The sequence below is a fragment of the Panthera leo genome, chromosome D4, assembly GCF_018350215.1.
Source record: "Panthera leo isolate Ple1 chromosome D4, P.leo_Ple1_pat1.1, whole genome shotgun sequence".
NCBI lineage: Eukaryota > Metazoa > Chordata > Mammalia > Carnivora > Felidae > Panthera > Panthera leo.
The window spans coordinates 41,500,938-41,527,621 of NC_056691.1; the positions used below are offsets into that span (position 1 = coordinate 41,500,938).

The following is a 26,684-nucleotide window of genomic DNA, read 5'->3' on the forward strand; positions in this document are numbered from 1 at the left end:
CTATTATGACTCAGGAACTTACATAAAGTAAAATAAGCATCTTAATCAACATTTCTTATATTCATACTGACAGTTCCCAACAGGAACTTATGTTAAGTTGGTTATCTGAAATCTAGATAATATGACCAACATTTAATCTATAATGTACCTGATCTATAGAACTCAAGATACAGAATCCACAAATTTAATGCCACTTAAAAGCAGAGAGTAATAGTAACAACAGCAGCAGAAAAATTTTTAAAAAGGTCCTGAATATATGTAGGACATCCAATCCATACTCCACCAAAACTGAAAAGGGGAGGAGGGAACTTAAGTGTGTGAAACTGCTTTTTATCTATTAAGTATTTACTAAGATTCTTGCAAAAGAAAACGTCAAACAACTACTGAGTATACTATCATTTTCTTATTTGTTTTGAGAAACAAATAAATGCACTACAGAATGCAGAGATTTCTTCCAAGTAAAGAAAAGCATAGGTATTTTGTTCAAAATTCCCTATGTTACTATGTTGGATTCCTTATTCTTAGGAAAAAAAATTCTAAAACTATTTAAAAGTGAGTATTATTTTTTTAATATTTATTTATTTGAGGGAGAGCGCAAGCAGTGTAGGGAAAGAGAGAGGGGGATGGAGAATCCAAGGTGGGCTTGTGCTGACAAGCTTGACAGCAGCAAGCCAATGTGGGGCTCGAACTCACGAACTGCGAGATCATAACCTAAGCTGAAGTCAGACGCTCAATTGCCTGAGCCACCCAGGCGCCCCAAAAGTGAATATTATTTAAATGGCTGAGGTATTTGAAATTTTCAGGCAAAATTTTTTTCCTAATTTCTATCTGCATAACCGACATTGGTAAAATACATTTATATAATGACAATAATGCATTTACTACTTGCTATTTGCTAGACACAATGCCTATGCATACACACAACCCTTCAACCCTTCCAACAATGCAAAAAAAAACAGATCTGAAGAACTCAAATCTTCATGTTCTATTTCATCAATTAAACTGAAATCCCAAGATCAAAATACACAAAAGCAATATCCTAACTACTGGTTGTTTTATTAGATGTCAGGAAACTCAGGGTACTTTCATTTCCATGTCTTCCTCCTTATGTCAGGGGAAGAAGGAAAATGGTAACTGGGAGCCACATATTTCTAGCTTTCATCAGTAACAGTTCGACTCAAAAGTCCAAGAAAAGGGATAATTTAGTGAGTATCGTACATTCTTTAAAAAAAAAAAAAAAAAACGAATCGAGGTCCATTCACGTTCCTTAAAAAAATCCACCACTGGTCAGACAAATTTATGTAAAAATGCAACCCGAAATTTTTAAGGTTACAGTTTAAGTAACTGGGAATATTAATCTTAACTAGCAGAAAACTAGGACTATAAATGAAAACAGAACTTCAGTTCACTTTTATGGAGGATAGAATAGGTTGGTTGTGAAGAGAATCAAGTATAAAGGAATAAAAATAATGGAAAGAAAAAATGGAGAAGGAAAGGAAAGAAAAAAGAGGTACACAACAAGGAAAAGAGAAAGGCAATACGCTAGAGGGGACCGATAGAACAAAGTAAGGGAAGACATTTGTAGTAAAATGACCCTTGTCCAAGTTTTGCTGGCGCTCTGCACCATCGCCTGTATGTGACAAAGGGATTACCTCCGTGGTGGTTTTCAAAAAGGCTTTCTGTATCTAAAAAACTCTCACTTTATTTTTCAAATTCCTATGTTGATTTTTAAATGAAAGTTCATGTTTGAAAACTCTGCTTATGTGTAAGGGAATGACTTTTATTTTAGAAATGTACTTTGGAACATGCACACCATTGCTCAGTTTAGTGCTCAAAACCTCAGAGATGCCCCAACATTCCAAACCTGACAGTCTTTTCTTTGTAAAGAAATTAGGGCCGTCTCTTTCCACAGTACTTGAAAATCACATTTGAAATCAGTCTTCATGATTTCAGAAAGCCTTGAAAATATGTCTGTCTGCTTGAGGAATAATCTATTACCATAGATAGTTGTCCCTATCCTCAAGAAAACAATGTAGATGTGCCCAAAGAGTCAGAAGCTCTCAAAGGAACATCCAATGTGGGTTACAGAGAAAAACTGTCCTCCTGCCTAGAGTATGTATACAGAACAACTGCACTGAATACTGTACCCCAAGCCAAACTCCATAGAAAGGTGAGCTCTGCATCAATCCAGCTGGCTTAGCAGGCTAAGAACCCCACCTACTCAATCCGCCTTGACTCAATGGCTTGCTTCTTTTTACTCATCCACTTACCCATCCTGTGTTCCAATAAACCAATGGTCCTTACTCTATCCCTCAAGACCCTAAGCATGCTTTTATATGAAAATTCATTAAATAATGTACCACTTTCAATATATTGATCCTACAAACTGCAACTCTGTGAAGTGGTTCAACACGATGTCATCACTACACAGCAACTTGTTTCATTTACAGTATCTGTTTCACTTCTACTCATGAGCTAATATAATTCAATTTTTTTTAACTGCACACAGGCTGCTAGACACATGTGCATGGCAAATGGAATCTGAACTTAGCTTAACAGCCTCATTTATTCCTGATGGTTTAAATTATTTCATCACAATTAATGACACCCCCTCAGCTTCCTGTGCAGCGCTGCCAGATGTTCAGAGACCACAAAGCCACTCTCTTCTTTGACGGCTGGTGACAAGTCGTCCTCTGAAGGACGTTCCCTAGGTACACGGGCCGGATGACACCTCCACTGCTTAGCACCTCTCTGCCTCCCAGAGTAACCATGTTGAGGAAAAAGCAGGAAGGCATGAGAAACCAGCAAATGCATTAGCAAAGGCAAATTACGTGAAGTGATCTACACTCGGAGGAACTTGGCTCCTGCCACAGGAGTTCTTAACCTTGTTGTTTTATGAAAGAGCTCTTCACCTCCACCTTCCCAGCCACTGGCATCCACTGAGTGCCTAACATGGCGTCAGTCCTCAGAGAATGTCAAAGGACAATAAAAATATAAACTTTTCCACAGGGATCCTTTTTGATTTTGACAATGTTGTTTTGAGGAGTGTTGTTTAAACTTAACACCTTCATCGTGATCATCATCTTGTTTTTGAGAGAGAACATGTTGACAGTTTATCATTATCTGTATTTTCAATGATAATTTTCTTCTATCCTAATCCACACATACTTCTAGTTGAAACATATAACATATTGGCAACTTGTGGCAAGCAGTTTTACCCCTTTACCTTTTTTAAACTTTACAGAGAGGTATAATATAATGGATATACAAAAAGTTACACACATTTCATGTATATGTTTTTGATGAGTTTGGTTTACCTATCTGTCTTGGGCTTAGTAGGATTTATTCATTTCAGGGGCTGTTGGCTTTTTGTTTTTCTTCTTGTTAAGTTTTGCTGTTTTGTTATTTTCTCAAAGAACATACTGAGAAACAGACTTCAGACTTTTCTTATTTTGATTCTAATAATGAGCAAAGCCATTTACTTCTTTTCTTAACAAAAACCAAAATTCTTGTTCAATACTGAAATTCAGAAACAATAATTATCTTATATTCATCATTTTAAGTTCACAAAAAATATAAATTCACATAATCACAGGTAGGTAAGAGTAGCTAACAGGGTAGCAGAAACAGTAAACATACTAGCACTGATACAGTAAGAGTCCAATACTACAGCTCTAATTTGGAAAACATTTCCATCAACTAGAGAACATGTGGCAGACATTTTATGGATTATTTTTTAAATGTTAAAAAAAAAACACAAAAAAACGCTGATCTTATTCAGGGAATAAGGGACCTTTTTCTTTGCCAAAAAGTGTAATAGGAAAACTGAAAGGCCACCTGTGTCAGCCCACCCTATAGTATGAACATAAGCTATAAGAGTATTTTGGAAAATATCTTTAAACTGAGATGAGAAAAAAAAAATCAATATCAATACAGATTCCAAGCAGATGCAAAAGGCTTCTGTGCATGTTAGTGATTATGTGTGTGGCCTGTACAGCCTAATTTCAGATGCCTCACAAACTCAGTGTACTTTCTCTTTTATAAACTCTTTGGGATTAAAACTAGGACCTCATCCATATCAACTTTGACAATAGACACAAATACAGCATAAGCTAATCAAGCCAAACAAGTTTAATTTCCCCCCTCATAGATGGCTCTTTTAATCTTAAATGCCTACTGAATTTTATAGACATGCTACACTTAATATTTTGACAGTTGTTTATTAAAATTACTTTCCTAGGAAGTTCTATGAAACCAACAGTGTAGTTTGTATCAGAACTGAGGCGATCAGAGAGAAGTCAAGATGATGGCATACTTGCAGCAAGCAGACAACAATAGGAAACTCTTAGCACTCCCAGAGTTGCATCAAATTTTCCATGGACCGAAACTAAAATGAAATAGTTCAATTACTAAGAGGTAGATAAGTAAAATAAACAACTAATTTCATACAGTGAAGTTGGGAGAGAGTCATATGGACCTCATTCTGTTGTCTCCAAACACTGTATCAGAGAGGAAAAAGGAGCTGAATAAACTTTAAACTCTCATGTAGGGATGTATTGCTTGTGTGTCCCTGGCAGATGTGGAAAGGAGATGAAATGGGCAAGGGAGAATCAAATATCCCATCGCTGCAGGTTTGCTGAGGGAAAGAGCACTGCAAAGATCTCACATCTGGCAATCATTTGTCAATAGCTGGAAAGAGAACGGCAGGAAACTTTCTGGCTCTTGGAGAAGATGAAAAGACAAAAACCATGTGTCACACACACACACACACACACACACACACACACACACACATTCTGCAATGGTACAATGACTACTACACTTATTCTCCACCCCTCTTCTCCCCCCCTAAATTTAATGATCTTCAGATATACTCTACTCCGTGGTCAAAAACATGCAGTCACTTGACTTGTTAAAGCTGCAGTGTATGTACATTTTTCAAATAAACCCCAGGGCTGATGTTAGAAAATCAAAATCAGTCAAGCATAGACCGCCTGGTACTTTGGGCAGGAATCCTTGTGGTTTAGTCAATAAACAGAATCTGAATGAAAGACACCACAGTAACTAGACAGTAACGTTTTGAACAGTTCTTAACCTGAAGGGGGGTTGGGGAAGGCGGGTGCACTAGTGACCATGGACATAAGGTCCACTTAGATGGCTCGCTCTACCTGCAACATGACTGTGTTTAGCACAAGGTCATCTGCTGTTTCTAACACACACACACACACACACACACACACACACACACACACACACACAGAATGAACTTGTATTTGAGGAATGTTGTGAATGAATTTGCTTGTTGTTGTTTTTTAAATAATTATACCTGTTTAATAGGGTGGGAAGGGGAAACCTCAGATTCTGTGTAGTGCATGTTGGTCATAATAATATAGAAAATTTGCTGGCTTCATTATGAGTTCATAAAAATGACCAGTTTTGCCCTAGCAGGTTTATTATGCAATAAAAAGTTTTCAAGACAACCCACACAAAATTAATTAACTTCTCCAAAATCATAGGAATTTAAATCTGGTCATGGTGATCGATAGACTTCAATAAGCAGCTTTCAGTTCACCCTTACGCTGCATTTAACTAGCAGCAGCCAGCCGCCAGGCTCATCCCTGTGATTCCATAAGTGAATGCTGCAGGTTGTTTAATAACCTGGCAAATTCACAGTAGCTTGTCAAATTATTACAGGAACAGTGTCATCACTAAACAAGCCTGATCACGGTTAATTACAATGCAGACTAGAGAGCAGCCACAATTGTTCATTAATTACAGGAAGCACCTCATTTAAATTTTATGGAAATTTACACTTGCACCCCGGTATGTCTGGGAAAAAAAAAGTGATCCTTCACGCATTCACAGAAGAAAGGAGTCTGTGGTTTATGAAACATCACAGTAAATTGTGTCTAATCTGGTACTGAAATATTGGTTCATTATTTACTCTAATTTTCTAAGCACTTTAGTGGTGAAAAATATCAAGTCAATCCCACATCTTGAATTCCCAACCAAGAAAGAAACTGTTGGGTTAGCTGTAACAACTTAATGCAGGATGAAGCACAGTTAGACTCAAAAAGTAACTTTTCTCTGATTGAAAATACAATATTTAATAGCAATTAAGGGAAGTCTAAACTAGAATAACCACTTCCTAGAAAACAACTACATCAGAGCACAATTTTTTGCTAATATCAGTTAACCTCCAAAGCTAAACAAAGTACACAGTTTCATACCCACTTCAAAAACCACTGAGGAAAATCAACAAAATTAGACAGTGAATCTAAGTCTTGATTTCCAGCTACTTTTCAAAGTTAAGCATATTAACACAAAAAGCCAGCAGATACCCTCGCAAAAGTCAAGTCAAACACAGACTTCCAGGATAAAAGTTACTCAAAACCAAAGATGCGTTCATGAAAGAGTGTCAGGGATCTTGGGATTATTAAGCAATAAAGTTGCTAAGCCATCTGAAATTTTAGGGATAGCAAAAAAGAGTGAAAAGGAAAAAGGTAAGAGCAGAAAGGAACTCCACCAGTCATGAGAAATTATGTCAGTTAAAATACAAAAGTAAATCAGATATGGGTGCACTGTATGTCTAAATGAAAATCCTTCATAGGAAAGGATATAAATAAACCATTGCTCCTAAATCGAGGTGTACAAGAGGCTGTTCTCAGAATCAAGAGGCCAAACAGCAAATCCTCTAGTGGATATAATGCCTGGCCCTGGGGGACAGCCTGAGATCCAAGTAGGAAAAATAGATGCCTCTGGCATGTATTATAGTGAGTTCCCTGGAGTGCAGAATTAGACGAAAAACTAAGAAATGGCTCGTTCCTGGGGCAGGGGGGAGGAAGACCAGAACACATGCCATGGCAAGAATGAAAGGACTCTAAGCGAAAAACTACTCCCAAAATTGTTAGTCGGTGAAGAACATTATTAAGTGTCAGGTTTTTTATGACTGACATAATATGGATATGTACCAGATATTATTAAAATGTATGGAAGCCATATTTAGAAAAGAAGAGGAAAAAAGAGAAGGAAATGGTTCAAATGGGTCCCAGTTAATCCACCAATTCACCGTACTTGACTATCTTTGAATAGAATCAACCTTTCCACTCAGTCTGCCAAAACAGTGTTGCAAAAGGAGGAGCCCAATAAAATGAGACTCATTTCTTTGCCCAGGGGCTTGGTCTTCTTTGCAAGGACCGTGCTGAATTGTCAACTCTACAAATGTTTAACTACCTACAACCAGGGTTTCACTTAAACCAGTAAATATACATTTTCTCTCTTGGTATGTTAAAATAATATGCTCCATTGGTCTCTTTCAGTTTTATTTGACGCAGTCACATCTGCAAAACCCATTGCTTTTTGCTCCATAACTCAAGGTTCACAAACAGATTATCCAACAACCACCCATGACAGACCATTCCAGGTGATGTGTTTGAAGAACATCACTCGTCCTACCCAAGGAGGTCAAGGATCAGACCACTCTCCATGAAAAGCCTTCCATCACTCTGCATTTGTGTGTCACACACAAGCTGTTAGCTTTCTAAAACTGGGAAATACATGATCATGTCTCATATGTGTCACACCTGCTTTTCTGTTGTACCATAGCCATACAACACCCGGGCAGTACCAGCTTGTGGCACAGCAGAGCTCAGGTGGTCTTCCCTAGGCCAAGAGCAGGTGTGCAGGAGATGGTATACTCTTCAGTACCATAAAAACTGAAACCTCCTCCTACCACCACTTCTACCTTCACTCCAACTGTGAAGAAGTCAATTTTTAAAACTATTCTCCTGTCTCATATGGGGTGTCTAAATAGTAAAAATGTTTTAAGACCAAGCTTACCATGCTCATCCCATCAGTCTGAAAATTTAGAAAGTGATGCCAAATGGAGTCCCTAAAAAAATATTATGTGTTTGCTCATGCTAGGGGATGCCATCCATGTTACAACTTCAGCCAGTATCTTTGCATTACTGGCACACACATCCCTTAAATCCTAATAGGCACATAAAAACAGAGCTAGGTCTTCGGCCACGATGTCATATTTACATTCTTAATCTGATATACACCAAACTACTTCTAATCTCCCAAGACCACATAACATGAACTGAATTCCAAGTAAATACTTTCACTGTATTAATAAACTTAATATTGTGTCACAGGACATATCTCCTAATACATGAAAAGGGAAGATACTTATCATTAAATCATATTTTTCTATACAGTGCCCAGCTGAATGGCTTCTATTCTCCTGACCTGAGGGATAATAATGCAGGAAGCATGACTTGCTCACCATGTGTCTCCAGTGCCAAGCACAGTGCTGAGCACATGATACTTTTAAAAGATAAAAGCTAATATTTACTGAGTGCCCATTATGTGCCAGGCCCTTTGCGAACTACCAGGTAGAAGTTAGAACACTTACTCCTTATAATCACTTTGGGTGGTGAATCTCCGTTTTACAGATGGGAAAACTAAAGCTTAGTTTGATAAAGTAACTTGACAAAGGCCTCACTGTAACTTTGTCAAGTGAGGCAGAAACCATGCTCTTATCCACTGCAGTATGTATCATTTCTTGAATGAGTAAATTAATTATCTCCAGTTACAGACAATTTATCCTGAAAAGGACCTCTCATTGCACACATGCTACCTTGGCTCCTCTTTTACACCTGTCTCAACAGTTGTCCAACTCCTGATGGCCCTGCTATACTTGTATGGCCTTCAGGGACCACTGTGTCTGTCACACCACCCCCAACTAATAAAGCAATAAGACTCCAACCTGGACTTCCAGCCTCTGGTCTGGCTCCTCCAGGTTTGGGCAAAAGTCTGCACCCAGCACTCTGCCAGCACATGCCACTGGAACCTGGGGGAACATGGCCAAGTTAGATGCTGGATGTGGAGGCTGCTGAGAACTGCACAGAAACACATTAGATCCAGAAAGAAGCAGGGACATCCCAACTGCAGGTATGAAACAGGCCATCATGACTCCATTGGTTTTTGACACTCAGTATGTCAAGTATATTGTAAATACCATGTAATCAAGTTTATGAACTACCAGAAGGTAAATTCCAAGAATAAAAGATATACAAAATTTTTATTCCCCCTTGTATCCACAGCATGTAGCACAAAGTAGGCATTATATAAATATCTCTGGATGAAAGCAGAGAAGGTTAACGTAAAGAGAGAAAGAAATGTAGAATCTCTTCTTGATACTGGTGACTCTTTTCCCCTCTGTCATTTAATTTGCTTAAGTGAGAGTGAAAAACATTGCATTCTATAATGAATAATATTCCTTTTCACCATTTACCTGATCAAATTTATTTTTCCTATTCATGGAGTAGGTTAGCACAGACAGATTCTGTTTATCAATACTTGTTATTTATTTACTATCTCTAAATTTTATTGAAGAGGCTTATTTTATGTCTGTTTCCATAATAAAAATGATAAGAAAACAACTATAATTTAGAACATTTCTCTATATCTAAAATTCTACACTGAAAGCCACTTAAGATTCCCTTTCAAAACTAAATTAGCTAATTAGTTGGTCTCATCCCAAAATGTCACCTACTGTCACCTACTTACTTCATTTTAGATTTTTTCTGAGATAAAGACAAAAGGATTTAGATTCCACCTAAACCTGCTTTCTGCTTTTTAAAAAAACTTCTCTGAATCACTACTCAGCATTTCCAAACATACACTACTTTTATGAATCATACAACTATGTAGTTCAGAATCTTGGTCCATCAATCAGCTTCACCCTGTCTTCTTTCCCCATCAGAGCCCACCTCTGCTGTTTTGTTCTGTGCTTTAACTCCACTTAGGATTATCTGTGCCAGTCAATTTTCTTTGCTCAGAGATAAGTTTTCAGCCAAGTATGCTGCCTTAGAAGGTATTTCCCTCTTCTTTTGACCCACAAATCAGTTCACTTCTCTAAATCTAAACAACTTTCAATAAAGTCCACTTTGCAAGTTCCTCACTGAATATTACTAATATTTAAAAAGAGCACTGAGCCGATTCTTCATTTGTAGGACCAACTCTCCAATTTCTTTCAAGTCCTGCATTCTCTCTTCTTGCCTATGTCCCTAAGTTGACATGGGCAGATTATCATCTTTCTTTGAAATTAACTGTTCTTTACCCACAAATTTCACACTGGAGCCCAAAAGGAGAAGGAAGAGAGTCACATTTACTGAGCACTTGCGGGCATGCTACCCTGTGGGCACCTTACATGCAGATTAACCTGTTTTTTTCTTTGCAACTTACAGGATATGAGCATCTCCATTTGACAATTCAAAACACAATACAACACAACACAACAAAACAAAACAAAACCAAGGCTTCAGTATAGGTAACTAGCTCGACAAGACTGAGAACAGGGGTGCCTGGGTGGATCAGTCGGTTGAGCACCCCACTCTAGATTTCAGCTCAGGTTATGATCCCATGGTTTATGGGTTCGAACTCCACACTGAGCTCTGCACTGAAAGTAGGATTCTCTCTCTCTTCCAGCCTCTCTCTCAAAATAAATAAATTGTTAAAAACTTTTTAAAAAAAGCATGAGGCCTCTTAAAAAAATAAAAAGACAGAACATATTTCAAAGAAGTTAATGAAAAACATGCAATAGTTGCATTTAGTGGCTTACATTCTAGAGGCATTTGCTGATGTTTCATATGAAAGAAATTACAAAAAAGACAAAGGAAGTGGAGAAGGTGTGTTATCAAGACCTACTACTTGCTTTGTGGTCTAGGACAACATAAGCAATGTGAAAGGAATTTAGCCTCTAACTTGAGGAATGAGAAAGAAATGGGGCATGGAGAAGAGCAGAGACACTGTGCATGTGTGTTGTGGCACATGCAGGCTGATGCTGATGCCACCCCTCAGCTGACATATGGAGGGGCACTAATGAGTTCTGCAACAGTAATTCTCCCTATGGGGCAATAGAAGAACTGGGGGAAAAATTCATCTTAGAATATTCCACAGGAAAAGAAAACCCAACACACAGCTTCCTGTAAAACCTCAATATATATGATGAGTTAACTGATTAAAGCAGATTCCATGAGCCAGAATATATATATTGTAAATTAAGTGTAAATAATACTTTATTTTATGTACACAAAACAAATTCCCACTTACCTTACTAGTATTTGACTGTATCACCAATACTAAGTTTCTAGTTCCTTTTTACCACCCTCTGCCCCACAGAAACATTTTATAAACACTCTTGAGAGGAAAGGAGAAAGTTAAACAACTACAATTACACTCAATTACAACGTCAGACACTTAGAAATACACAGTTTCTGAGAGAGAACAAAAAGGTCTGTGAATAAGTTAGAAGAAAACAGTGCCAGGCTACTAGAGTGTTTCAACAATCCAAATCACGAAAAGAACTACACTAGGGACGTGACTTAGCACTCAAAAACTTAGAATCCTAGAGTTTCTGAGCAGAAAAAAAAGCCATCAGGATCCATGAAAATGGACTCCCATATTTTAAAGATTAGGAAATTGAGATTTAAAACAAAGCTGCAGCTTTACTAATGGGTTCACCATTTAATAATACTCTCCCTCCCCCTTCATTACATTTAGTGGCATTATCAGGTAAAGAAAAAAATTTTAAGGGGAAAACAAGCTATATCTGTTTCTTAATTCATCAAAATATACCAAGGAAAAACCAAAAAATATAAAAGTTGGTAACCTAATTAGTTTTAACTCTGCACACCTAGACAATTAGGCCTTTTGATTTACAACCCTCAGTAGTGAGACAGCTAGCTATAAGCGATCAAAAACATGACTGACAGATACAGCAGACATAAATTGTCTGGCTCCTTATTATCACTCCAGTTTAAATTAAGATAATAAAATATGGTGTGTACCTAACCATGGTTTTCCTGGAATATAAAATTTAAATTGATTTGGAGAACTCCAAATCTGCTTTCTTTCATGCTGGTGTTCTCTATAAGGATTTTCACAAATGTTTCACAGTGATTTTTATCTCTGAAAAATGGTAAGACTAAGGGGACATCATATTTTTTTATGCTTTTTTGCATTTTAGTATCTTTTGCTATTAAATAAAAACATTTATGTTAAAAACAATAAAAAATATTAAACTCATCGGCTAATATTTCTGAACAGTATGCCACAGGTTTAATTATGAGAATGGTAATTGTCTGGTACTCATCTAAATTTCATTGTGCTAGAACTGTAACAGGAAGTAAGAGGCCTTGAAAGGGACCCTCTAAAATCCCCTGGGTAAGCTGAAGCTGAGTGCATATCTACTCTCCAGGACATACCTCAAAGGAATCATGGTGTGTGAGAGAGCTATTTACAACTTACTTTGTGTATAATCAGCAGAAACAAAAGATATGACAACAAGCATAAAGGCCTCCCTCTCTTTCCTCCTTTCTCCCCTCTCAGGGGAATTCAGCAAGGGAGGGCCAGTGGGCATTCACTTCAGTGTCAAAAGGGCTTCCAGAAAACACATTTTCTGTGGGGCAGGGAGGAAATATGGCAGGCTTCCTATACACACACACACACACACGCACGCACGCGCGCGCACGCGCTCTCTCTCTCTCTCTCTCTCTCACTCACACACACACACACACACACACACACACACACACACTAGTTCTTTGTTTAGTGAGATCACACATAAAAATTGTTAGGGGCCAGACTTCTGAAAAGAAGACTGAAAAAGCCCCACAAGAGGAGTTACTACTCAAAACAACTGAAACTGAATGAGGCAGAAGGTGTGTGTACCGAATGGAAGAAACAAAGGGACACAGAAATGATAAATTGAGACACGAAACATGTTACCAAGAAAAGGGATTACACAGTTTGGGATGCTTCTTGCAGAGTCAGAGCCCATTTGAAATTTAATTTCATTTTTAAACATGAAACATTCAGGTAGTCATTTGCCTGATAGGCACTATAAAAATTAACTATCAGGCAAATCAGTCATTTGCCTGATAGGCACTAAATCAGAGCCTAAATAAACAAACTAACTTCCATGTCAGCTCAAGACTCTTCAGTTAAGCTGGCCACAAGCCTGGATCAGTTCTGAAGTGTGTGTGTTTTGGTGACTTCAGTCTAGCAGTTGCAGGGATGAGGGAAACTATTTGAACCCATGAAAAACTTGGAAAAGAGTGGACAGACAAAATTTGTTTTAAAAAACACAGAGAAGGAGAGAGAAAAACCAAAAAGAGTCCCATCAGAAGACTGAGGGACATGGCTGGGTACAAGCTCTGTCACATTCCAAGCCAGAGAGAAGCACGGATAGAATCAGCCTAATTTCAGTGGCTAGACAATGCCAAGCAGCAAGAGGAAAAATTACTCAGATAACACAAAGAATTCAGGAAGACCATTAAGGGAAACAGATTTGGCAATAAGCTAGTCAGGAGCTCTTGTGAGAAAGAGCAGAGAAAGAAATAAATTAATTACCCAACACTGTAAAGATAAAGATGTACACTAAACACTACATTTGCTACAAACAAATGAACACAAAAAATAAAAAAGAGGAAGATGCACTAAGTTGCTGGATGTACAGATAACTTACATCCTAATTTTTCAGGCTACCATTTAACTAAAGGACAACAATCTGGGCCTAACCTTTCTGAGCTGTGGAACCCCAGCCTAAGATTCAGAAGGGAGAGGTATACAAAACCTAAAGCTCAAGAATTAAAATACTGCTTAACAATCAGAAAGGAACTGGTGAGTCGAAACAGTATTGATCCAGTCTCCAATACAGAATGGCCAGAAATATGCTAGTTCTTACAGAGGCCTTAGATGAGGCAGGGTTGTATCAATAGGAACACGGTAAGAATGAGAGACATATTACAGAACTGAGCAGGACAGAGGACAGTCCCCTCTAGAGTCATCTCAGAATAATGAACTACAGGATCAAGCGGCAGAGAGCAGAGAAGGGTCAAGGAAGTGATTCTGCTACTCAACAGGTTGACAGACATAGATGATTACTGTGGGGGGGGGGGGGGGGCGGGGCGCACATCCTCTCAGGAGCAAGGTACCGTTTAACTGAGGTTCACTCTCCCTCTGCCTTGGGAGCTGGCCCTCTTGGGTGAGCCAGGGCCCTAGGCTCTGTGATAGGAGCACCCCTGCAGGCACAATTACAGGAGATTTTCACAGCCACAAACAATACCTTGGTTTTATACTGTAAATGTGGGATAGGATGTAAAAATCTTTCTTTGCTGGTGACACCCTGGAGAGCCTGATGGACCATGAATAATGTTGAAATTACATAGAATCTTTCTTCCAGAGCCCTCAAAGGGCTTTACACATAGTATTTATTTATTCCCCTCTCAGACAAATAAGAGAGGCGAAAATTTCTATCATACTCTTTTTAAACAAAACTGAGGTCCATCACTACAGTCCTCCCCCACATTTGACAAATTGAGTGAAACTGAAATTAAAACAAAGTTCTCTCAACTACCACGCTAGTATTTCACTAGAAAAGCCTCCTACCATATGAGAGTTGGCTTATTTATCCAATTCTTGATTTACAGGGGTTTTAGCACTGAAGAAGAAAATGTGAATGAAGTTATTTGTAAATGTGCCATGCGGGCTTTACACTTAAAGTACAGAATCAGATTATTTTTCAACTGGTTTACAATCACTCTTGTAAATTGAGTATTTTGGAAATTTAACACTTCAGACTATTGCTTATGGGCATATACACCACATTGCCAAGTCTGACAAGTGACATTAAGTGAAATTTCAAGTATGCTTATATATGCCCTGGTTAAGTTTCCTTCTGTACTCAGGGCTCATCTCCAACTATCCTAAAGGCAGGTAATATGAAAAGAACATTGGCTTGGGAGTTAGAATTCGGCTTTAACCTCAGAGGCAGTAATTGTAAAGCTGATCAGTAAAATACCAATCCAGAGCCTTGTTTCCTGCATCCGTAAAATGGGAATAATTGTTTTTACTGTGTAAGGTTGGCTAGGTTGAAGGAGATAACACAGATAAAGCATGCAGTAGGGACACAGTACTAGTAAATGATAAGGGCCCACACACCCACCCTCAGCACACACTCTCATGAGAGCTGAGAAGTTTGAGACCAAGAGAGGGATTTGGGGGAGATGAAGTAAACCTCAAGTATCAAAGGAATAATATAAACAATTAGGGAAACTAAAAAATAATATCTATTCAATTAGTCTCAATTAAGGGCCAGGTCAATCAACCTTCAGAAGGCTTCCTAGAATGCTGTGTTGAGAAAGTCTATATAAAGATCTGTCGAAACTGTAAGAGATGGGGCATTAAATTCTTCACTGGGGGAAGGAGCAAGAAGCCGCACATCTCACACTCCTGCCCCAACCAAGCCCTTCACAATGAAAACATAAGGCAAATTTCTGGGTACTCTTTCATGCTAGCAGCCTGACCTAAGAATTAAATATACAGAGCTTCCAGGAAACATAGGTGAATACAATCTGAAGAATCTCTACCCTTTTGGTGGGGGGAAAAAAAAAACTGAACAAACCAGCAAACGGATAGAAAAAACCAACAGTCTAGGCAAGTGGTTCAAGGTATATTCCTCATCCAAGCCACATTATTAGCATCAACTGGGAACGTGTCTGAAATGCCTTTGGGACTGAAGACCTGAGGCCCACTGTGACAAAACCCAGGGTGCTGCCCAGCCATTTGTTTATGCAAGCCTGCCAGCCAGGTGATGCTGAGGAGCATTAACATCGGAGAATCACTAGCCTAAATAAACAAGAAAATAAATAATAACTGGGAAGGCAGTTTAGATGATAACTTAGTTTTAGAAAATATATGCCTCTTGGGGCACCTGGGTGGCCCAGTCAGTTAAGTGTCCGACTTTGGCTCAGGTCATGATCTCGTGGTTCGGGAGTTTGAGCCCCACATCGGGCTCAGTGCTATCTCTCAGTGTGGAGCCTGCTTGGGATCCTCTGTCTCCCCTTCTCTGCCCCTCCCCCACGCACTCACGCTCACTCTCTCAAAAATAAACATGAAGAAAAAAATTGTTTTAATAAATGTTTAGAAAAAAAGAAAACATACGCCTCTTTTAAAAAGTAAGGAAGAGGAGAGAAGGAAGAAGAAGAAAGCATCAGGGCATAAGTTCCAGGGTGTCCCATAATCTTACTCTAAAGGGGGCTCTTAAGTAAGAAAGCCAAAATGAGTTAGCCATTGGCGCAGTGGTCTGTCCGACTCCACAGATGCTGCAAACATCAGAAGAGGATGATTTGGGGATAAACATTAACTTTAGCATTTAAACTGAAAGCACTTTAAAATGATCCAGGTAACCTTGAACTCAGCCACTGGGTTTGTTCTACTCACTCAGTTTCCCTCCCTGGTTTTCCACAGTGATCAAGAAGGAGGATAAATGTAACTACGTAACTATCTCTAATGAGGGGAAAGAGGCTATTTTGCGTAATGATCAGGAAGCCACTGAATTTTTTAAGTGGGGGGCATTATTTTTTTTTTTTTAAGAAAGGAATTTACTTTTGAAGAAAATAGGTGTGTTTTACTTGATCTTACTTCATTAGAGGCACAAAATGGTACAAATCAAAAGGGCTTCTTTTCTCCCTAAGTTTAACAATATTAAAGAAAAAAAATGTATGTGAGAAAGCAGAAAAAGGAGTCTGAGGGAGAAAATAAGATACAAGACTGTTATGTGCCAGACAGTGAGAAAACAAATATTACCCCCCAAAAAAACTCAATGTCTTAAGTTACCCAGTAAATCATCTCCATTAAACTTATATGGTTAAAAAAAAATTTTTTTTAGTAGCCATACATGGCTTAAGAGGCAAAATACAAAGCACTTAAACTAGATTTAATGCACAGTGGTTGTCTAGAGATACAGATTTCTCTGGACTAGCCCCTTGCCCCATTTGACAGGAGTCAGACTCACTATGAAGAGTGAGGCTGAAGGAGGCCACAAATTGTATCAACAGACCAGAGGAATTCCGACTACTGTAAACAGGAGAGCCAGGGGAGCCTTTACCAGGCTGCCAAAGTGCATAATGCAGCATGCCAAAGATCAATGAATCAACGTGGTTTTCTTTGCATGCAAAGTTTGAACACAGGTAATGATAAGAAAGGAACGGGAAAGCAGATTGAGTCTTGCTGTTCCATACAGTAAAAACTTTCCCAATTCAAACATAAGTCATACTGTGTGTTGCACAATACCCCTCCAAGCCTGCTGAGGACCTCAGCCCAAAAAGAGAAAATGCCTAAAAATGTACAAAGTTGATTTCTACAGAGTGTCCACCCTCCCACTAACCACAGCCCCTACACCCCATCCCAAGTCCACTGATCCTAACTGGGGTGAGATCTAGGGGAGATGAAATGCTGTACTATACTCGGCACCAGACAGCTAAAAAGTGAATATAAATCCCTCCTATCAGGGGCATTGCTTTGTTACGGGAGGTGGGGCGGGGGGGGGGGGTCTCAGCAAGTGGTGAGAAGAGAAAGTAAAAGAGAGTTTCTTAGATTTTCCTTGGGGAATCTTACAAAGTAATTTTTCAAATATTTTTTACTGCTAAAATCTAGTGGCTTTAGAGGCTAAAAGAAGCAGCTTAGTAGACAACAGAATGCTTTATAAATGATAAAACACATAATTTTCTTTTCTGTTTGTTTTTGGTGTTAGTAGCCTCACACAAAGAGCTACTTATGTCACCAAGTTACCTAATGATAAGTAATGCTATAACACACCATTTTCTCTTTACAGGCTTCCCTTTTGGTGATGTGATGCTTTTCCCAGGTTTCATGGGCCACTTGAATGAGAATTGCTCCCAAATCCCTCCCCATTCATTACCTCTCATGTGAATTTTAGTCCTGCACTTTCAAGCTCCCACTAGAAATTTCCAAGTGTCCGTTAACACCTGGAGCCAAACAAGCAAAGCAAACAGGTTCATTGCAATCCTGTCTCTACAGCTGTCTACTACAGCTCTCCCCTAACTTCTGCCTTTGGAAATGTTATCATCATAATCCTATCAACAGAGACTCAGAACCACAGATCATGATTAAAAGCCTTATTTCCCAAATCCAGTAAATGGGTTTACTGAAAGCCTATCCATTCTTCCTTTTCAAGCTCTTCAGCTGCCTCCCCCCACCACGCACACACAGATCTCTCTCCTTCCAGATCATTTCTAACAAGTACATGCTAAGACCTTTGCCATAACCCTTAAAGTGATAATACCACCTTTATCATTTCACACTCATCAACCAGTGCCATGTATCACCACTCCAACTGTCAAACATATTCTCCTAGATGATGTTTAGATTTCCCCACAAATTACCAATTAAAGTTTCTTCCGGGCCCTCTGCAACCTAGCTCTTTCTACCCTGCCTTTCCAGCTTTATCTTTTCTTCCTCCTTCATGGCAAATACTTAATAGACAGTCTAATTAGACTACTGGATGTCTCTTGCATACTGATTTGGACTTTCCTAATGTGACATAGTTTTCATGCTGCTCTTTTTAGAATACCTTGTCTTGCATTATACTTTTGAAATCTTCCTATTTTCCAATGCCACTCCTTCTAGGAAGTTTTCTGATACCCCCAGGCAGGAGAGACCTCCTCCCCCAGTGTTCTACCACCCTTTAGGGATCTCAGCACTACACAACTTTGGACTGTAAATATGTTTTTCTTTCCTTAAGGGCAGGAACAAACTTATTTCTCTTTGTATTCCCCCATAGCGCCTACCACACTGCTTCACACACACAGCAGATAGTCAACAAATACATGCAAAATAAATAATAAATAAATCTCTTAAAATTCATAGTGGCACCAGTAAGCCAATGCTACAAATACAGTGATTTTAACTGTACTTTTATTCCACCAGATCTTCAACAAACACCCTTAAGGCAGTTAAGGGCCAATAATTCCTATTTTATAGAAATTCAAGATGCAAGGAGGTTACTATTTATGCACAGAGCATTCTTCTGGGTATAATTTGGCCTGTAAAGATTCAGTAACTAATGCAATGTCACCCTGTTGATTTGTGGCATGTTTCCATGGAAATAATAACTTCTCTTGCTGGACTCTCCGTCCAGCTTACTTGAGGATACCTCTAAAACCTGACTCCATCAAAGCAATCTTCTAGAGATGAGAAAATGTACAACACTTTCTCTACAATATAAATGTAAGAGATGCTTCTCTGCCCCGTAAGTTGTCAACATATCCTGAAATCTAACGTAAGAATGATAAAAATAAATACTGGCATATAAAGCCTCTTAGTTTAAAATTTACTAGGCTTTGAAGTAGAAGCAGTTATGAAAACCTCCTTTAATAAGATCTTTAAAACATGTATTGATTGCCATATACCTGGAAAGAAAGTACTCAACCCATTACACTGCCCTGAGATAGGAACACATTTCTAAGATATTATGAGAGAAGCATATAGCCAACCGGAGATAAATTTCCATCTCCCATCAGTGTCTCCTCTGTTTCAGGCCAGGAGTAGACAACTACAGCCTCTGGGCCAACTGCTACCCTGTGATCTACTTTTGTAAGTAAAGTTTTATTGAAATATAGTTACACCTATGCCTTTATACAGCCTATATGACTGTGGCTACAAAGACAGAATTGAATAGTTGATAGAAAAACCACATGGCTGCCTAAAATATTTAGTCTTGATTCCTTTATAGAAAAGGTTTACCAAATTTTGTTTTAAACTGCAAAATTATACCTCTTTCCCCAGCAACACCACTTTTAAGAATTCATCTTTAGGAAGTAAGAATACAAGTGCAAACAAGAGTGTGCATATTGAAGCAACACTCCTTTTAAAAGAAAAGAGCTGCCAACAATCTCAATGTCCACAAACCAAGAGTCCATTAAATAAATTATGGTACAATGATTTACTAGGAATCCATTAAAAATTATGATGGACATCTAGATTTACAGACATAAAAAGTTATCTATGATAGGGCTGAGTAAAATTTAAAATGCAAGTCATGTATCCATAATCCTTTTATGCTATTGACACCTATCCTTCCTTTGCAAATGAAAATATGACTAAAAAGATGTTAATGAAATGGTTCCTTGGTGGTAGCTTTTCAGAAAGTTTTTATTTTTACTTTCTGCAGTTTACTTAATCAGATCTGTAGAAAATGAGTATATCCTTTCTACAAACACTATAAAAAAAGTTTAAACTATTATAAATTAAAATCAAGGTGCAGAGTTTAGATTCTGCATTTAAAAAGCACTAAGCTTTTCAGAAAATAAAAGGTTGTGTTTTTTGGGGTTTTTTTTTTTTTTTTTTTTTTTGTATTTTTTGGTTTGGGCAGGCTTCTAGTTTTGTTCTTGCTGTTTTAATTGTTCTTTTTTCTTTGTTTTAAAGACAAAAAGGCTCTTAGGCTTACCAATAGCCTGCATATCTAGGCACTGGCATTCCCACTTTATATAGCAACCTCAGTTAGGATGGAAAAAGTCCCCTGCAAAAGCATGCATGGGTTAGGAAGAAGAGAGGTTAACAGAATAGTCCTCTGAATGGAAATGTATTAATTCAATCAGTGTCTTACTTGGGTTACCATAAAAAGGTTCATAAAGTACCCAAAAGCCACATAAGATTTTAGAATTATGCTGCTCAGTGGCTGATTCTCAGTGAAGAGTAAGAAAGGAGAGATCTGTCTCCATCTTCATTTTCCTCAACAAAAGTATTTTTTAAACCAGCAATGAAAAGGCCAAGTATGTACATGATACAAATACTAAGAACCGAGTACCACCACTGATAATGAGACGCTAAGTCAACACCGCATAAGGCTTGAAAACTAACCACAAGAATAACAGAAGGAGAAATTGCTAATAACAACCAAAACAGCTCACTCTCTCTGTGCCAGACTTTACAGGCATGATTTCTAAGTCCCACTTTATAAGTGAAGTAACTGAGGTTCAGAGAGGTTACAAAACTTTTCCAAAGTCACATAAAAAAGAGATAAACTGAAATGCAGATAAATCTGCCTCAAAAGTCTAGACTCTTCCCACCACACTAGCTAATGAAATAGAAATTACATTTCTAATGAAGTACTATATAAAATCCCAGTATAAATTTAACAAGTTAGAAAACTTGAAATTCCTGGTTTATAAAGATATTACAAAATTACCATGTCAATTAATTTGTTTTACAAGCAGTTTATTTTAAATAGTGTTTTCTACATTATCTTCTCAGTTAAATCTATCAATATTCTTCATCTTTACACTTACACATATATACGTATATACCTTTGCAGATAGCAAATATAAAGCCCAAAAACTTTCATACTGAAGTAGAGTATGGATATATTTGTAGACACAGACTCCAGTTAGACAGAAAACTGTGACTTGGTCTTTTATGACTTTTCCCACAGTAAAATTATTTCATTGCTATGGATTAAACAAAATCTATGCCCTGAAAATTAATATGTGAAAAGCTGTACAATGACATAACTAATTTTTTTTTTTTTACATTGGCATTTAACTTATACTATTTTTCTCTTAGATATATTCTCTTTTAAAATTATGCATAGGGGCGCCTGGGTGGCTCAGTCAGTTGAGCGTCCAACTTCAGCTCGGGTCAATGATCTCACAGTCTGTGAGTTGGAGCCCCGCGGCGGGCTCTGTGCTGACAGCTCAGAGCCCGGGGCCTGTTTCAGATTCTGTGTCTCCCTCTCTCTCTGACCCTCCCCCGTTCATGCTCTGTCTCTCTCTGTCTCAAAAATAAATAAACGTTAAAAAAATAAAAATAAAAATAAAATTATGCATAGGAGCGCGTGAGTGGCTCAGCCAGTTAAGCGTCCAACTTCAGCTCAGGTCATGATCTCACAGCTCTTGAGTTCGAGCCCTGCTTCTGTCTCTATGTTGACAGCTCAGAGCCTGGAGCCTGTTTTGGATTCTGTGTCTCCCTCTCCCCCTGCCCTTTCCCCACTCGCACTCTGTCTCTCTCTCTCTCAAAAATAAACAAACATTAAAAAAATTTAAAATTATGCAGAGACAGGGGCGCCTGGGTGGCTCAGTTGGTTAAGGTCTGACTCTTGATCTAGGCTCAGGTCATGATCTCACAGTTCATGGGTTTGAGCCTGACATTTGTCTCTGTTCTGATGGTGCTGAATCTGCTTGAGATTCTGTCTCTCCTCTCTGCCCCTCCCTGTCTTGTGCTCACGCACTCTCTCTCCCTCCCTCTCTCAAAAAAAAAAAAAAAAAAAAAAAAAACAAACTTAAAAATATAATAAAATTATGCAGATATTGGCTTTTCCTATGAATTCCCCATAACTGCACCTCCAAACTCATAATAACTAAAACCCTTAACTCCCAGATGGGGAAACTAAGGTTTTGCTGTGCCTTCGTTTTTGGAAGTGTGGGAGTACTAGGCTTTGGTTTTCTGATCAGGTAGTCAATGGATCTCTGGTAGAGGCCTAAAACATAGGACTCTGTAGCTGTACCCCTTCCATTTAAAGCACCTCTGATTTTTGTCAGTTCTACATATTGACTTCCTTATAAAATTTAATTTGAAAGAAGAAAATCCCCAGAAGATTGTACAACTACTGTTTTTCTTCTTTCTTTTTTAATAGCTGCCTTAAGTTACAGATGGATTAAAAATTAAGACAGAGGAAAAAGCAAAGACTTTGGGGTAAACTTTTCTGGTTACAGATTTTGGAACTTTATTCCCTCATCTGTAAAAAAAAATAACTGTACCTGCCCTGAATGCTTTTTAATAATTGAATAAGATAACATGGGTGCCATGTCTAGCACACCAGCTGAGCTAAGAGGTAGCTATGAAGTTGTTAGTTTTTAATCCTCATTCTTTTACTGTTAGTAACAGATGAAAATAAATGCTAAGCCAAATATTTATTTTAGATCTGAAGATGCAGTATGTTCAAACTAGGATTGGCTAAAAGAAACTAGATGTTAAGCAAAATAACAATGTTAATCAAAGGTCATCTGTAACAATATTGAAGTACCACACAGGAGAACACAATTACTTCTGATAAAACATAATACAGGCTTAAAAAGCACTAAAAGCAGCACATTTTGCTCAATAGTTCTCAAGCCCTATGCAAGACTATAAATGAAGATAAAATATTGTGCAGATGTACATGTATGTTGCTTGCTACTATTTTGTTTGATTCTGAGAGGTGTAAACACTACCAGCTTTAGTATGACCCTAATTCCATGAACACAAGTGAATATTCACAAAGCCAGGGACAGAGGTGGGGGTCTTATCTACACAATCAAGCTTCAAGCTCTACTACCAAATGATAATGATAATGAGTATAATAAGGCAGGAAGCTTCCATTCAGGCACATGATTAGAAGTGATGATACAGATGTCCACAGAACTCAGCAGAATTTCCCAACTTTGCCTCCAGTCTAGAGCTAACCATAACTGGTATCACAGAAATAACAGCAATGTACTGACATCCACAAAGGCCAACCTGGTGAGAACTGTGCAGAGTGGCAAAAATGCAAAACTAATGGATGACACAAGAGGATTCTCAGAAAACAAAACAAAAACAAAAACAAAAAACCAAAAAAAGGGAAAAAAATCGAAAAAGGGAAAAAAATAAAAGAAAAAAAGTGTCTGCCAATGCCTACCCTCCCTTCCTTTAACTGAAGATATTAAAACATTTCATTTAAATTTACCTCATTGTTCCCCCAAATTCAAGCTTCCCAAGGGCAAGCTGAAAGAAAGGGATATACAGTTTACTCAATACCTACTGGGTCCCAAAGTTTCCCATGTGTTATCTCATTTCATCTTCCTGACAAATCCTCAAGCTAATTGTTCTTTTCCCCATTTCAAAATTGAAGAAAATAAAGACTAGAATTACAGTGACTTATCCAAGGTCACAAGACTAGTTAACTGGCAACATTAGACTCTGAAGTCAGGTCCCATCTTTTAATCTTACTCCCGAGTTCTGCAATACCAAACACTCATGTCAGATACAATGGGGCCAGGAAAATGCTGAGAGAACAAGTACTGATATTAAAAATCTTAAATCAACTTTAATTTTCTTATTAGATATGATATAGGAGTAATTCTTTTTTCCTCTTGGATTATGAAGGAAAATTTTTAATAAATCAAATTGGAAAAGGTTGAAATAACCACAACATCCTTTTTATAGTAAAAAACTGCTTCCATGATCAAGATAACATATATATTTTTAGACAATCTAAATGTACATGATAGATTTTTTTCCCCCAAGTTTGGCAGTGTTAAAGAGTTTTTCTACTATTTAGGATAAAGAATTAATTTTGAAACTGGCTGTAACAGGGAAAAAACTCCAACACAAAGTAAGTTTAATATTCTTCTGAAAAGTGTACTATAAAATCTGCAACTAAAAACAAAAATCACCAGAAGAAAACTCCCAACATCACTTACATCACTTACATCCAACAGAGTAAAAAGAAAGAATTCTTAGTTTAGAGTATTCTTTAGGATGTTACGTAAAGTATCTAATCAATTCATCTAAATTCTGAAGTGCCGCATCCATACATAAATCTTGATTCTTACTACAGAGTTAACTGTTTATTGGTTTAAGACCTCCCATAGACAATGAATGTATCTGTTTGTAAAGAACAAACCATTACACAGATAGCATTAATCCGATTAAACTCAGAGGTCTATCTGGACAAAATCATCACCTGACAGAAGTATATAAACCACTTCACAGAAATACATAAAAATATATAAATTTCTAGTACATAACATTTTAAAAAATAACTTATTTATCAAGAGAAAACTATCTTAGTTTAACAACTCTACAAGTTTTTCCTTGTATCTGACAGTGATCAGAAGGTCTGTGGACATACAGGCACACACATACACAACTCTATATACGTATATATATATGCATTATTAACAGGAAGAAAAATGACACATCACAAGAACATGCAAACAAAAAAGTATTAAGGTTTGAAAGTAAAGAGAAACTAAAAGGCAATTCAAAATTAAAATTCAAACTATTATGGTATCTTTACTTAGGTAAGCCCAAGAAAATCCGTATTTCTCCTATTCACTGGGAAAAAATCAGGCACATGAATATTTTATAAAGTCACAATGTAAAGTCAGAAGGCTGTTTCATACATCCGCACTTTAATCTGTTGTAAATTAACTGGAGTCAGATAAATCGTGAAGCAATCCTGAGAGTTACATGTAACATGCACAATTACAACCAAAGTCAAATCATACACACCCTCAGCTAACTGTAAGCCTAAAACAACTGGAACAGCGAATGAGAAGGCTAGAGTGTCCCCTGGAGAGGGACTGGGGTGGGGGCAAATCTGCAAAGTGGATAAATCTGATACAACTGGAAAGCCTGAAAATGTCCTAAAACCCTGAAGATGCTCACGTGGTTTCACAACAAAGTCCCTTTACAAGACTCACAGCCCAGATGACTTGCATCTTTTAAACTGCCCTATTTCCAGAATTCCTGATTTTAAATCACACTGGAAACCTCTGGCTGCAAATGAATTAGAATGGTTCAGTTTACCCCTTCTAAACACCAAGGGGGAAAAAAACAAGCACCATACTGAAGTTTGTTTTGTTTAAACTGGACCTTCTGCATTCTGAAATTGTATCCCTCTAACAAATATAAACCGTTATTACAAAGAAATGGTTAATAAAAAAAAAAAGAAAAAAAAAGAAACCAGACTAGCCAGTGAAAGGAATGAGGGAGTAGTAATGGTAACATACAGTACCATGAGCTGCAGTGGCCTCCCAGTCAGTGGTGCAAGGTTAACAGATCACTCTTGGCCTTCAGGCAGACAGCAAAACACAGCCTGGGGAAGGGGGGGGGGGGGGGGACGGGGAGGGGGGGAGACAGGGACCAAGGCCGGGGGAGGGGGCTCTTGCTCGGGTAGTTTACACAAGAAGGCAGCTCAGCTCCTTTCTGGCGCATTCCTCCTCTCTATCTCCCAACCTCTTTGCGTGTGTCTTGTCATATTTTCTTCAGCTGTTAATTGTCCAGACTGCAAGACTTTAAACAGCCACAGTTTAGGAAAAAGCGAAACCCTTCTAAGTGACCATCACAGCAAATCAGCTTCATGCTGGTGGGTAAAATTTTCCAAGGGAAGTGTTCTTCTGATAGTTCCTGAGTCTCTAAGTCACCCCCACCCGCCGCCACACACACTCCCCTAGAGGGCTAAATGCACTGTGGCAATAAAACATTCATGCGACTTGGAATTTTAACACAATGCCATTTCCCTAGTTTAACCTGAAAGGAATGCACTAGTCACAACAGACTACATCATCCTGCCATTAAACCCTGCCAAGGAACCGCTTTTTTGGCCGTGCTGAGCCAGCTTTGACGGGAAAGGAGTACACAGACCCACACAGTGAGCACAGAGGGGCCACCTCTGCTTCCTCAGCCTCATCCAGCAACACCCTGCTCTTGAACATGACCCTTGACCCTTCGCATTGTGACCGGCTTGTGATGCATGTGTCACTCTGGAACTTCTGCAGAGCCACACACTGCGCAGGCCATTTGCTGCTCCCTCTCAACAGGACTTGGGAGGATGCCAAGAGTTCTTATTATTACTGCTACTATTGAAAGTCATAGGTTTAAGTGTGGGGATGCTTTTTCTCTGTGTCCCAGAGTGGTCTGCTTTTCTGTTTCCTTTGTTTGCTCAGGACTTTTTAAAAAACAAACTTTGCATTTGCATTCATAATTAGATTATGATTACTGACAAAATGGTTTGCTTTTGGGACTACTTATCAAAGCCGCCAGTTCTTTTGCATTTAAGTGACATTTAATTT

General features: G+C 38.2%; 1 protein-coding gene across 16 annotated transcripts in view; it reads right to left on the reverse strand.

Moving 5' to 3' along the window:
* The window catches only part of BNC2 (basonuclin 2), a 428,281-nt gene that overhangs the window by 240,102 nt on the left and 161,495 nt on the right, over positions 1–26,684 (reverse strand). For 10 of the 16 annotated variants that reach the window (XM_042912982.1, XM_042912981.1, XM_042912980.1 and 7 more), the window contains exon 3: positions 8,771–8,854. The exons of 4 other annotated variants lie outside the window; for them this stretch is intronic. In XM_042912982.1, the coding sequence (XP_042768916.1) occupies positions 8,771–8,854 (84 nt within the window). Of the gene's footprint in view, positions 1–8,770; positions 8,855–25,627; positions 25,714–26,684 lie in introns of those variants that run through there. 2 more of the 16 variants (XM_042912987.1, XM_042912988.1) reach the window with 2 other exon arrangements.